Source organism: Mesocricetus auratus, unplaced genomic scaffold (genome assembly GCF_017639785.1).
Source record: "Mesocricetus auratus isolate SY011 unplaced genomic scaffold, BCM_Maur_2.0 Super-Scaffold_100015, whole genome shotgun sequence".
NCBI lineage: Eukaryota > Metazoa > Chordata > Mammalia > Rodentia > Cricetidae > Mesocricetus > Mesocricetus auratus.
The window spans coordinates 24,513,344-24,528,044 of record NW_024429198.1 but is presented as its reverse complement, the minus strand read 5'-3'; the positions used below and the strand labels follow the sequence as shown (position 1 = coordinate 24,528,044).

Genomic DNA, 14,701 nt, shown 5'->3' with positions numbered 1-14,701 from the left:
CTGTCTGTCTGTCTGTCTATTGGCTCTCTAGCTGTGCTCAGATTTATTCTTCAAGGGCATATATTCTGGGGGCCAGGCGAATACCTCAGTGGGTAGACTGATGTCCCTCTTGCCTGAGGACTGGAATCGGGATTCTGAGAACTCACATAAAGGCTCAGTGGACAGGGCAGCCCAGCTGGAATTCCACACTAGGAAGGTGAAAACAGTAAGGGGATCTCAGGAACAAGCTGTCTAGCTAGATCAGCTGGATGAATATGCTCCAGGACAAGTCAGAAGTACTCACAGAAGATTCCTGATGTCAGTTTTGGGTCTCCATATGCCTAGCTCCTTAGGTGCATGTGTATATTATGCACTTGAACACACATGTGTATAGAAAGTGTTCATTTTGACCTTGCCTGTGTCTTAAGGACTGCAGTGTTGAAGATGACACAGGTGATGGGGACAGGTAGGAATGGACTGTTCCCACAGAGCCTCCATGGGGGATATCCTCAGGCTGAAGCGGGATCTGCATGACTGCACAGTTGCTCTGCATGTCTTTCTTGACCTCCAGAGTACTTCCCTGTCCTCACCTTCTCCTCCCCAGGATGCATATGATAGCACTTTGTAGATGTTTGAACCCCAATGAGAAAGTCCTATATTTCCTGGATATTTTGTGTTAAGGATTTGTTGGATTTAAGGTTTTCTTTGGTTGATAAATCCATTTCTCCTAGTGTATCTTCAACACTTGAGATTCTCTCTTCCATCTCTTCTATTCTGTTGGTAATGCTTGTATTGGTAGTGCCTGACTGTTTGTCCAGCTTTTCTATTTTCTGCCTTTCTTCAGATTGTGTTTTTTTTTAATGTCTCTATTTCAGTTTTCAACCCTTGCAGTGTTTGCATTGCTTCTTGCAATTTTCTGTTTATCTTTTCGTCCATTTGTTGCCTTTTATGAATTTTTTGGTTTGTTCTTTCCTCCATTTCTTGCATTTTTTGGTTTGCTTTTTGTTCCATTTCTCGCATTTTGTGCTTTGTTTCTTCTTCCATTTCCTGCCTTTTTTGGTTTGTTTTTTCTTCCAATTCTTGCATTTTTGGTTTGTTTGTTCTTCCATTTCTTGCATTTCTGGTTTGTTTTTTCTTCCATTTCTTTGAGGGATTTTCCTATATCCTCTTTTAGGGCCTCTATCATTTTCATGAAAGTGCTTTTAAGGTCGTTCTCTTCTGCTTCGTCCGCATTGGAATGTTGGGGTCTTGCTGGTGTGGAGTCTCTAGAATCTGGCGGTGTCATATTTGTTTTTCTGTTGCTGAGTGTGTTTTTGTATTTCCCATCTCTTCTTCTAGTGGGTGCAGAAAGAGTCCCTTAGTGGTCTGGGGATCAGAGTTCCCTTTTGGGGAACCCATGAGAAAGTCCTTGGGAGTGACGTCTTCATTAATGAACCCCAGGAGAAAGTCCTTGGGACTGACCTCTTCACTGATGAACCCCAGGATAAAGTCCTCCCGTCTGCTATTTGCTTACAAATTTGACATAAGGTCTCGCAGCTTTTCCTTATTGATCCCCACAACTACTTTGAACTTCTCTTCGCTGAAGTCTAGAATAATCATCAGGAGTACATGTCATTGTTGGCTGTATTCTTTAGAATGCACCAGAAACAAGCCCAAAGCCAGTAAGTAGTGCAGCTACCTGTGCAGCCTGCTACTAACCTTTACAGGGACCTGTCACTTACCTCTCTGGACCTCAGACAATGACAGAGGACTGATGACAGCCTTATCACAGGAAGTTGTAGGTCAGATTTTGTTCATGTGAGGACAGGATGCCTACCTTTGAGGAAACTGCCAGTGTGTGCTGGTTACAATCAGCTTTCATTATTAATACATTGACCCGATCAGGAGTCATTTGTGAATGAAAAATAGAGCACATTTCTCTTTTAAAAAATTATCCTTGTGATGAGGTATTTGTGCTAATAATAAGCATATCTCGACACTAGTGACGTGTGGACCTGGCTCAATCCTTGTGGAGGCCATCTTGCCAATGTATAGGGCATTAGCAGTTTTTATTACTTCTACTTACCATATGTCAGTAGCTTCCTGCAGTTGGGACACCCCAAAATGCCTGTGGATATTACCTCCTCCCAAGGATGTGATTGTTTCCTACCAAGAGTCACAGATAAAATTAATTAAAGTGGGATAAAAGAGGAATAGATGTTCTGTTGTTGGACACAGTCCTCCTTCCTGGCCTGCTCTGTTCTGGACTGCACCTCCTTTAGGTTGCATCTGAGCTTCTCCTGGAGAAGCTTTGATTGGAACACTTAACTTCTAGAATATTCTAGTTTATACCTGTCTTTTTAGCTTCATTTTCTTTTTATAGCAGATGCATCTTAAAAGAAACCAGTGTGTAAGTGAATGCCACCCCCACTGGGTTTGTTAGACAGTGGTAAGGATGCCTATTGAGATGTTTAAAAAGTTTACACTGATATTTTGATTTCTTATTTCCATTTAAATACAACAGTATTAAGAAAATGGAGATATTCCTAGGTACCAGTTGCCTGTGCTTTTCTTGAAATTAACCTCTCAGCATCAAGTGCATTTATGTACGCTGGAGGACAGTGGTTCAGTAGCAGACTGCAGAATGGCCATCCTATGATTATTATAAAAGCAAGAAGCATATACCATATCATATATTAGCACAAAACACAAGTATCTTGTTCTGACTTTTATTTTTTAGAATGCAGGATTCTTTGGTTCCTGAGTGCTTTTAACACCAGATTTGAGTTTCTGACTTGTGATTTTATTACATTCAGTTAGAACCACTCCACCTAGAATGATGAATGATTGAATTGTCTGACCCCCTAAACCCTTTAGATTTTTCTGCAGTTGGCAAACCACAGACAAATGTCAGCCCTTATCTGCATTGTCAGGTAGAATAAAATAACGTGAGGATTATCGGAACTTTGAATTTAATGACGAGCACAGCCGATTCTGCAAATTGACCTGGTTACTGTTGGGGATCAAGTGTTCTGATAATGCCAGCCACTCTGATAAGAATAGAAAGGGCCATGCAGCTCCTTGTTAACCCGGTGGAATATTAACGCACCAAAGTGACAGGTCTATTTCCGTAAGTGACTCTGTCAACGATGTGATTTCTTTCCCTCCATAGAGGTTGCCAGGTTCCAGACTTAACAGTTCACTTTATTCCTGAAGTGTGATGTAATCGCTGCAGCCTCTGGGAAGAGCATGAGGTTGAAGCCTAGCGTCCTTGCCGTGGTTCCTGGGAAGAAAACCGACTGAAAGGGAGGCGAGGATTTGCTGTATATTTGCTCTCATCCTAGACAGGCCCTCATGACATGCTTCTCAAAAAACCAAGGGATTTGTGTCAACACAGAAGTTGCTTTCCCTTTATAGGGAAGACAACAATTTCCTCTTCAAGTCAGGAAGCTGCCCACAAGCAGGGACTCTCCACTAAAAAGACCCAGGGAGTAGTTTTTGTAGAATGTGACCTTTGGAAGAGGCACAGTGGGGGGGGTGAGAGTGACTGAGTTCCCTGGGGGCCACTGGGCTGCAGCCTGGTCTCCGAGAGACTTAGGCTTCCCAGGAACACCAGCTGAAGGCCCAGGTAGGCTGTGAGAGCTTCCTCCTGCTGGTATCCCAGGAGGGCCAGGTTCCTGCTTGCTGAGCCTCACAGGAGCTTGTCATCCCTGCTGTGTTGGAGGGTGGCCCTTACATCAGGGCCTAAGTTAGAGGTTAGAGCAGGCACAATGGTGATGAATGCAAGGACTCCTCTGCAGTGGCAGGAGGGAGGCCTGAGCTGGGTTTGTAGGGTAGATAACATGAAGGGTAGCTACCGAGATAGAAAAGTAAAAGGAAGCGACCCATTTCTGCTTCCTGCTGTATTCCCTCCCTCTCATAGGCCGCCTGGGCCTGGGTCTTCATGGCTCTGAGCCTGGGTGATAGAAGACCCACCTGTTCTGTTTAGCATTTGCTTGTGATGGTTCCAGTAACAAAAAATCCCCACCCTGGGGATGATGTAAAGAAGGCAGACATGTTTCAGGTCATTAGAAAGCACAGGGTCAGTACATCCTACTCAGAGTTGACACCTCTGTGTGTGTGTTCATACATGTGTGCATATTGGTGTGTGTGTGTGTGTGTGTGTGCACGCGCACGCGCGCGTGCATGTTGGTGTGTGTTTATACATGTGTGCATGTTGGTGTGTGGGTGTCCATGCATGTGAATGTGACTGTGTGTGGAGGCCTTTTGCTCTCTCTGTACCTTGTTTTTTGAGCAGGGTTTCTTGCTGAACTTGGAGCTTTCTCACTCAGCTAAAATGGCTAGCCAGTGAGCTCCTGGGATCCCCCCGACTCTGCCTCCCCAGCACTGGGATTACAGGTGCACTCCAACGTGCCTAGTGCCTGGCTTTTTACATGGGTTGGGAATCCGTTGAGGTCTTCATGATCACGTGGCTAACACTTTATCCACCGCACCATCTTGCCAGCCCCATTTGCCACCTTGATTCTGTGGGAGTCACCAGAGCTGATCTGTGTTTCAGGTAGGAATCAACAGCAGCAGGAGGCAAACAATTCATTAGCGTTCACTGGTCAGGCCTGGCCTACTGGGCCACAGGAGGCTGGATGGATGGGGGACAGGACCATAGTCCTTAGGTTAGACCAGTGATTCTAAGATGCGGCAATGTTGTCTCCTAGATGATATTTGAAAATGACCAAAGGAGAGTTTGGCTGTCACAACAAATGGATTACTACTGGCATCTTTTAGAGACCAGAGATGTTATTAGAATCCCATGGTGCACAGGCTAGCCCCATAACAAAGAAATACTGGCCAAAAATTCTAGTACTTCCAACATTGAGCAACCCTACATTGGTTCAATCATGATGTATTGTTATGTAGTTGAGAATAATGCTGCCTTGAGTGTAGTAGAGCACTTTGTATAGGTAGCATGGCAGCTGTCAGACACAGCAGTGAGAGCCCAAGTCATGTCTCCAGTTTTTTTCAGTGGGTGAAATGGTGCTGGCTGGGAGCGGGGCGCTGATGATCCACTGTAAGGACATGGGTGCAGCAGCATTTCCCAAGCTCTTGTCACTCTTTCAAAGGTAGCAGTGTAAAGTGTGAACCATCTTCTAGAATCATCTTCTAGAGCATTTTCCTGGCATATGCAAGGTCCTAGATTCAATTCCCAGTGCTGCAACTCTGTGTCTTAGATTTTGTCTGTAGGTTTAGCTAGCTCTGATAGCGCGCGCGTACACATACACACACACACACACACACACACACACACACGCACAGACATATACACACACACACTCATGGACAGACCTTTTTGGTTGCCATTCCCTATACACAATGCAGCAATGATAGCATTTGTATCGAGTTAGGATTATGGGCAATCAGGAGATGTTTCCGTGTGTCAGTATATAGGGCGATGTGCATAGGTTCTGTGCAAATGTACCACTTTATATGTGCGACCTGGGTCACTTCAGAATTTGGTATCCACTGGGGGTCTTGGACCCAATCCCTTGTGGAGGGAGACCAGGGACAGGTGTACTCATCACTCATGGTTCAGTTGTGGTTATCCTTAGCAACAGTTTCCAGAGGGAATCGCATCATTACATGGAGCATGGTGACTCGGGGCCCAGGGCTGCTACAGTAGGATTGGCTGGTCACCTTGATTTATAGAGTTTGTTTTCTGGTCATGTTAAAAGGTGGGAGGAAGACTGCTAAGCTCTGACAGCCATTCCTTTCCTTTTTCATTAGCATTTGAAAAATGTCTCTTTCATGCAGTGTTCATTAAAGTTTTAATTTCGCAGTTTGTTCCCTTTTAAAGTGACATGCAATTAATTAAGGTTTAATGTGTCATCTATTTTTGCAGTGGCACTTTTACTGCCCCCTTTTCATTTTCGCTAGTTTATAAATTGTGCTCCAGCTAATGAGTTCCTCCTGAATCCCAGTTCCAAATAACTGCCACTTTCCTAAGACCTGGTATTCTTTTAATGTGTCGCAGGACCCAGGCTTGCAGTAGCTGAGTTTAGGAAGGTGGTCTTCCCAGCCACGAGGCTGCTGTTGGCCTGCAGGGCAGGGAAGTGGCTGAGCCCCATACTCTTGGCTCAGAACAACCAACCAGCCACTATGTTAGGCAGGTGGGTCTGTGTAAGATACAAATGGAGATGCCCTAACTGGCTGGGTCCCCGGGGAGCTCACACGCTAGGTAATTGACCTAGTTTTCCTGGATGCTTTGCCAGTGGAGAGTAATGGGACTTGAACTCCGGCATGGTTTTTAACTACATTGGGCTGAGATTGAATGGTGATTCTGCATCCATTTCTGTAGGCAGAAGTTGGGATGTGTGCAGATCTCTGCTGAGCTGGGGTTTAAATCTACAGTGTCTTTTGGGAAAGGGAACTCAGAGGAGAGATTTCCAGGTGTGCCTGGGGAGTCTCTAAAGAAGCGGCCCACAGGGCACATAAGTAGAGTGGTTCGTTTAACGAGTCTTAGGCAATCATGGTCATTCAGGACTCTGAAATGTATAGAGTGTGTGCAGTCAGGAGCCTCTGCTCCAGGAAACCTGTCCTTGCTCTTACAGTCTGCAGCTGATGGGATGAGGCTTGCCATATTTGGAAAGTAACCCTTCGGCTTTGAGTCCAGGCTCGTGCCCAGCTCAGGATTGGTTAAACCACTGGGTACTCTGGCCTAGCCAAATGAATACAAAATTAACCAGCATGATTGTCAGGAATTCTGCCATCATTCATTGCCTGTAGAAAGCATACTTGGCCGCCTGGTCCATTCACTTCTTCATGTGTGTTCTTGTTTTTCAGGGGCAGATGTTCAAGCGAGGGATCCCCACCGTGGGATGTCACCACAGGAGTGGGCTGCATATACTGGCCGAGTGGAGGCTGTTCGTGTCATGCAGAGGCTGATGGAGCGACCCTGCCCAGAACAGTTTGGGGAAAAGTACAAGCTGGAATTGCCGCTTTCGGCTGAGATGCTCTTGAAACCGGCAGGCTCCAAAAACTGCTTTCAGAGATTCACCGAGTTCCTGCGGACCACTCTGACCTCCCGCTCAGGCCAGAGCCTGGAGGATGGAGGTGTCCTTGATCACATGGTTACCATGACCACAAGCCTCTATAGCCCTGCTGTTGCTGTTGTCTGCCAGACTGTGTGCCCGGAGAACCCTCCCTGTGTGGGGAAACGACGCCTAGCAGTGCAGGAAATCCTAGCAGCTAGGAGGAACCGGGACACCGATGCTCAGGATAGCAACAAGGTAGAGGGCTCTGAGACGCAATTCCAGACTTTGGAGACCCCCAGAGCCAGCCCCTGGTCGTCCCAGTCCTCTGGGGCACCAGGATCCACCCCTGCCCCTGTCTCTCGGAAGGCCAGCCTCCTACCCTTGCAGTTGCTGCGGAGGAGCAGCGTGCGGCCAGGCGTGGTGGTCCCCAGAGTGCGCATCAGTAAGGCCCCTGCGCCCACCTTCCAGCCCGAGCGCGCAGCTCCCAAGAGCAACACCAAGGACAGCATATACCTGCAGATCCCCAAGTGGCGGTACAAGGAGGCCAAGGAGGAGAAGAGGAAGGCGGAGGAGGCAGAAAAGAAACGCCAGGCAGAGGTTCAGAAGGAAAAGCGGGCGTCGCGCTGGAGGAAAAGGACGTGAAGGGGCTGTGATGCCCAACACGTGTGTGCCTGGTGTGGGGAGCCAGTGCAGGGATCCAGTTGGGAGGCTGCGGGTGGTGTAGACAGCACCACAGAGAGGGGTGCCCCTTTCTGCCATGGGGTGCATCCTGCATCACACAGCCTCTGGGCCGTTCTCCTTTCCTAGACCCAGGAAGGGGAGGGCACATTGCTCCCAAGGCAGAATTGAAAAGAGTACGGATGGTTTCGCTTAAGACTAGTTCCCTGTGCAATCTATATACCGAAAGGGCAGTTTACCTAGAAGTCACCCCTTAGAGGACCCCAACTAAGAATTAAAAAAACTAATTTATCAAAGGGCATTTTCACATACTTTTGTATTTTGTTATTTATGAAAAATTGCAGCATTTTACAAGTGACAGGCTCTTTGTAATTAAGGCAGTTTTAATACTTGTGTTTGGAGACCCTTTGTTTAAAATGCTGTCTCTAGCAATAAATACTTGTAATGACTGTGAATTACACGGAACTTGTGGAATTCTCCCCATTTGCCATTTGGTTCTGGCTTTGGCCTTCTTGTGTCCCATGGACATACCTGCTCACTGGCTTTTCCTATTAACTTGAGTGATGCCAAATTCCTGTTTCTACTTGATGAAGGCACTGACTTCTATTCAAAGTGATCAAGTGAGATGAAGTCTTACTTCCTTTGTTTCAATTTTTTAAACTCTTTTGTTCCTGTCATCATCATCATCTTCTTCATCTTCATCACTCATAACATTGAAAGTGATTATGGCATATTGTAGAATTTAAAGCAAGGGGCTTGTGCTATTTGAGGAAAACAATTATTTAATGTGGGAAGATTTAACAAGTGAGTAATAGAAACAAAGTCGTGAGTGCTCAGACAAGTGAATGTGGATACCCTTAAAAGATGTCAAAGATGCAGCGGGTAGGGATGCTGCAGACTTTGAAGGGCAGACGGGTGACTTTTCAAGCAGGTGGTACGCCTGGATACTGAGCAGTTTCGGAAGGTTTTCTTGGGGTGGACTGCACTCTTGTGGTGGTCCTGTCCTCCAAAGAGTCCCTTCTGTGTTTTGACTGACGGTTCCACTTTGATGGGCCCCAGTGTTTGGTTTATTCCCCCACCAACTTTGTAGACCTTCCAATGTGTGGGACTTTGGTAGGAATGGGATTTGTCTTGAAAGTTTTGCCTGTATATCTTTCTTTCTTTTATCTCCAAAGCACTGAAAAAATCCCAACTGGGTCTTGAGTATCTGCTACACATGCACTTTATTTGAACATTTAATATAATATTTGGAAGCTATAGATTCAGAATACTACAGACTTGGAAGCCCTTCGCTGAGGTCTATCTCACACTGTGGGCAGGGTGGGGTGGGGGAGACTGGCTTATTCTTATTCCTTCCTATTTGGTACCATTAGGCATTGAACAATAGGAGTTCTCCCTAACCTTTCCCAAAACTCCATAAAATAGTAGTGTAGGTTGCTCCCAGGTGATGTCACCATTCAGTGTTCAAAAATCACATTTTAGTAAGTTTCTAAGGTACCAAGCTGAATGGGGGGAGGCGTCTGGACCCTCCTATACAACTATTGATCTTATTTGGCTGGGTTCATCCTTGTGACCTAGGACTTGATTGACTACATCTCCTTGGGGGCTGTGAGGACTGCAACCAACCTCAGTGATCTTTTGGGACCATCTTTTCTGACTCTGTTGGCACTGTGGATCTTCCCGACATGAATATGTAATAATCACCCAGCTCATCACAGACCCTGCCGCTGTTAGCTACACTGCTTACAATCCACTTTCCTCGTGCTGGTTGTCCACAGATACAACACAGTTTTAACCCACTTCCCTGCCACAGAGGGGAATTGTACCCCAGTGCTGCGGGGAGCACCAAGGCAACCACTGCTGTAGAACTGGGACTGTGGCTTCTCAGCAGAGACTGTAGGAAGCCCCACTTCTTTCAGGGGGCTTTTCCTGGATTATCCAGCTTAAGCTCCCATAACAGGCTCCATTTCTGCAGGTTGTCTGGTTTCAGGCAGCTCCGACATGGAATGACTTAGTGTCTGGTATTTGTGCACTGGCAAGTCGCCCATCCTGTTTACACTGTGTTAGGGTCACATTAGCAATGGTACATAACCCTCTGAAGCCTGGGTCCCTGCTGCTGACCAATCAGAGATGCCCATTTTTGGTCCCTCCCATCCACTTACCTTTTCATGATTCATTTTCAGACCCATCCCACACAAGCATGGACTGTGCTTGGTGTTGCAGTAAGGAGTCAGAGGCTGCTTTTGCTTCCCAAGCGTTTGGAAGAGGAACTCCCCCCTTAAATGTGCCAGCCCTGACCAGGCATCGGATGATGTCACTCCTCTTAGCTCTAAGAAGCTTTGGCAACATGTGTTATTTTAAAAGGCTTCTAAACCCTCAATCCTGGGTCAGTCCAGGGACTTTTTTTTTCAGATCTTGATGTGAATTTTTTTTTTTGTCCATTTTTTTTGAGACAGTGTTTCTCTGTATTGCTTTGGAGCCTGTCCTGGAACTTACTCTGTAGACCAGGCTGGTCTCGAACTTACAGAGATCCTCCTGCGCCTGCCTCCCGAGTGCTGGGATTAAAGGTGTGCACCACCAACACCTGTTGTTGTGAACTCTTTCCTTGTTCTGTGGAACTGCCTTTGTCTGATGAGCCTTGCACTAAGAAGGTCGAGGTCAATGAGAGACGTGTGGAAGTCTGGGGAAGCCCCTCTTCCTGGTGAGCTTTAGTTTGTTTACCAGGGAGAAAAACTGAGTTGTGAAACTCAGGGGACCCAAGGGAAGGACAGGCCAGTGCATCCTGGGCTGTAGAGTCTTCTCAGTGTCTCTCCAGTAGTGCGTCTGAGCTTGTCCTGTGGGAGGCCTTCTCTTCAGTGGAGGGACCACGCCTTCAGGGACTTCCCTGTCAAGGAAAATGTTGCCCAGCCTCTTCCTCATTCTAGGGTTGGGGTGGCTGTCACTCTTGTATTCTCTCTCTCGAGTGGGGCATCGGAAAGGAAGCAGGTGTCCTGCTCAGAGTGCATGCTGGGAGGAGCATGGGGACAAACACTTGTGAGCAGAGCCCTCCTACCCATGCTTGCCTGGGCCTTCGGGGCCACCTGGGAGTGAAGAGGGTGAGGGGAGGTGGAGGGAGGTGCGGGGCTCACTCCTGGTTGAGAAGGAAGAAGCTGTCTCAGGCCGCTGGTATTCTGTGGGGGCAACTGAAGGAGGGTGTCCGTTCTTAAACCATATTGTTAGCTTTATCTTCTTTTAGTTGAGGGGTTCACTAGAGATTTCATCAGTCTTCAAGTTCCCCTAGTGCCCTTGACATCTAGAAGCATTCTTTTTTGTTTGTTTGTTTTGTTTTTCGAGACAGAGTTTCTTTGTGTAACCCTGGCTGTCCTGGAACTCGGTTTGTAGACCAGGCTGGCCTTGAACTCACAGGTATCCACCTACCTCTGCCTCCTGAGTGCTGAAATTAAAGGCGTGCGCCACCACCGCCCGGCTCTAGCAGCATTCTTTAGGAATAGTTTTTGTTTTGTTGTTTGAACAGTTGCTATCTACTCACAGACAATCTCCCTGTACCCCATGTTATTCATAGAGGGAGTCTGGCACATAACCCAGCGAGAATCCATATACTTTAGCATCGTGCCATCCCCTGACATTCTTCGTGTGACCTCTTCCTCCATCACCCTTTCTTCTGCTTGCTTCTTTCCCCGTCTGATTGAACTCCCTGCTCATGTGGCACCAGGTGCCAGGTGCCTTGAGGTCTAAGAAGGCAGGAAAACAACGGCTCTTGAGAAGCCTTTGTTTTTCCCACTGCATTACCAGGCAGAGACCTCTAGATCCCCAGGAGTGGATGGAGGGCAGGGCCGTGGCTTCAGGACATCATCTCTGCCTTCTGCTTTTGGAAGGGAGGCCTGGTCCTCTCTCCTGACTTAGGAGAGCAGAAGAGCAGGCCCTCATGTCTATTAACTGTAAATAGTGAATTCCAAGCGGACAGGTGTCTTCTCAGGGATTTATACATAAATATAGTTAGGGGAAAAGTTGAAGTGTATTTTAAATCTCTTTGATGTTGAAGTCAATTAGGACTTAACTGGACAGAAGTATTTCCAGGATAGTATCAAAGCTGCAGGTTCTTTCTTTCTTTCTTTCTTTCTTTCTTTCTTTCTTTCTTTCTTTCTTTCTTTCTTTCTTTCTTTCTTTTCTGAGACAGGGTTTCTCTGTACTGGTTTGGAGGCTGTCCTGGAACTCGCTCTGTAGACCAGGCTGGCCTCGAACTCACAGAGATCCGCCTGCCTCTGCCTCCCGAGTGCTGGGATTAAAGGCATGCGCCACCAACACCTGGCAAAGCTGCTGTTTCTAAGTGAGCTCTTGGGACTTGTCTCTCTGGAGATTTTTGGGGACCAGGGCAGGGGGAATGGCTGTGCATATGAAACCACAGCTGTGTCTCTCAGCTACTGCTTCTGGGTGTGGTCCTCGTGTTAACAGTTGGTTCTAGATAGGCAGAGGTGACTGATGCCACACCCTGGTCTTCTCTCCACAGTCATTCCACAGAGCTCGTAGGGGAGGGTGAGGGAAACTGCACATTTGGTCCCCATGGCCTCCATGGGCAGGAGGGACTTCGCAACTTCTTCAGCTTCTTCCAGGGACTTCACAACTTCTTCAGCCCCTTCCAGGCTCTTGGGCCACAGCTGATCCTTAGAGAAAAGTCAGAATGATGATGCATTTCCATCTCAGCTGTGGATTCCCCTGACTACACATCAGGATGGGGAGGATTCATGGGGTGAGCCAGAAAGTGGGCTTTAGCGACTCAGAGAGGGTGTGCCCAGAGGCCTGTGCCCATTCCTTCCCAGCTGGGACCAGGTTTCTAGAGTGGAGGTAAGGCTGTTATAGATAAGATAGAGGCTTGTGCGGAGCGGGGCTGCTCCCGTCCCCAGGAGTCTGGAAGCATCACCAGTTATTCCCTATGCTGCTGAGTGATGGTGTCTCACTGCAAACTCCCTCTTCTTGTACAGTGAGGCCTTTTCTCTTCGTGTTTGGGAAGTTCCAGAAGGGTCCCCATGAGTTCTCTAGTGCTGGATTTGGTTTGTGCTGCTAGCCCTGCGCCCCTTCAAGCTGGGCAACAATGTGGAGGGTTATGGTTTCTAGAGAGTGAAGGAGGGAACCCTGACCATGATGGATCCTGAAGAAACAACAAAGTCACATTTATCACAGGGATGACTGGGCCTCTCAAAGTGACGGTAGCATTAGCCACCAAGAATGAAAAGTTGTTCATGATCACCCATTGCCAGCTCTTTACATCTATGTGACTCGGGTCAGCCATTTGTTCCCTTGTCCCTGAATTCCCAGCTTATTCCTTAACGTTTTAAATAAGTGACTGAAGTTCCTCTGGAGGCTTTATTTAATTTAGGACTACCATTTAAAGACTCAGCCATGCTGTCGGGATGCTGCCTGCCTTGGTCTGGCTGGTTTTCAGGTGTTGCTGTTGGATGCCATGGGCCACACATGCAGTTTTCCAGCCCTTTCCCCTGCCCTGAAGTGAGATGACAATGAAAGGTGAAGCCCCTGTTGTGCATTGGTAACCCTCAGCAGCAGCTTACATTAGCAGGGACCGTGCGTGCTGTCCACTCAAATACGCCAACCAAAGGGCCAGAGCTCTGCTTGTACTAGCTACAGCAGCTCACAGTGGCCCCCAGGGAGTGTCTGTGACCTGTTTTGAAGTGTGTACTCAGGCAGATTGCAAGGCCTGGAGGTCTACCTGGAGTCCCCAAACAATGTGAGACCTGACATGGCTGAAGTTTGCATACCCTAGGCTGTCCTAATAGAAGATGGTGCTGACTGAGAGCAAACAACGTAGCTGCCTCTGGTCCAGCTCTGGCTTTGATGTGGGTCAGTTGTATGAGGGACCCAGACCCAAGAGGACCCCCTGGAGAGCTCCCAGAGCTGCCCTCCTGCTTGGGGGGAGTATGTTCTGTGGGACTTGACACAGACGAACACCCTAGAAGAGCGTGTTACTCGGGGGCAGCGTTAGGATTTCCCAGTCTGCCTTGGTATTAGATCGGCTGACCAGTGCTGGTGTTGAAAACATTGTCTTCGCTGTGATGTGACTTCCGTCATTTTAAAAGAAGATGCAGATGAGTGAGAACTGAAGCTAGCCATCCGAGGTGGAGCAGTAGGCTCTGTTGACCTGACCCTTTGTAGATTTGAGGAGTAGTGATCAGGCGCCCAACTCACACCAGTCAGAAAGCTCTGGAAATTGGTTCACAATGGTGAACAGTGAGTACACTTGATGGAGAGTGTGAGTGGGCACTGTGTGTCTAGAAGTTATACCACTGTCCTCTCCACCCACAGCCTGGGGCCTGCTATGGAGTTAGAACCCAGTATTCCATTCAAGTGATGACAAAGTCTACTATGACTGGAACTTCCTTGGTCCAAATGATAGTTCCAAAAGGCAAACAAGAAAAGACCTGTGCCTAGAATTTGCCGGGTGTGTGAGACTCTGTGTTTTCCACCTCGGAGACTGACAGATGAGGAATAGAGCAGACTTCTGCATTGCCAGAGTTTGGTTTCTGCCTTCCTGGTTTGGGCTGTTTTCTGAACGTGAAGTGATTTCCTTCATCATTTTTAAAACTCCCCTTAGTTTCTGGATGCTGTAAAGATGTTGAATATGGATATAACTGTAAATTACAGAGTGTTTTATTTTGAGATGAGAATTTTACTATAGTTTATATAGGATATTTTCCTATTTAGACCTCAGGGCTACCTTGGGACCCACTAACAAGTGTGACTACCCCACCCCCAGTATAAAGTTATGTAACCTCTAAGTTAAATGTGATATTATTTAGTAGAAAGAATGTTTCTCTCTTTTAACTTCTGGAAAATTCTGTTTTAAAAGTATAGAAACAAAGGACACTAGAAAAAAATAAAATGATGGTAAAAGAATCGATCACATGTAAAATAAACATTCTCATGGTATAAAATTGTGATATTTGAATAAATTTATGTGCATAAATTATTTAAAAATACTATGAAGCATATGATATTTTCCTGTCATTTGTTTTGATTGAAGTGGTTTC

General features: G+C 46.9%; 1 protein-coding gene across 3 annotated transcripts in view; it reads left to right on the top strand.

The window, feature by feature from the left end:
- The window catches only part of Ankrd33b (ankyrin repeat domain 33B), a 64,664-nt gene extending 50,014 nt beyond the window's left edge, over positions 1-14,650 (top strand). For 2 of the 3 annotated variants that reach the window (XM_040757689.1, XM_040757690.1), the window contains one exon: positions 6,793-14,650. In XM_040757689.1, the coding sequence (XP_040613623.1) occupies positions 6,793-7,625 (833 nt within the window). In that variant the 3' untranslated portion in view covers positions 7,626-14,650. The remainder of the gene's footprint in view (positions 1-6,792) is intronic. The other variant, XR_005881604.1, reaches the window with a different exon arrangement.
- The last annotated feature ends 51 nt before the right edge of the window (positions 14,651-14,701 follow it).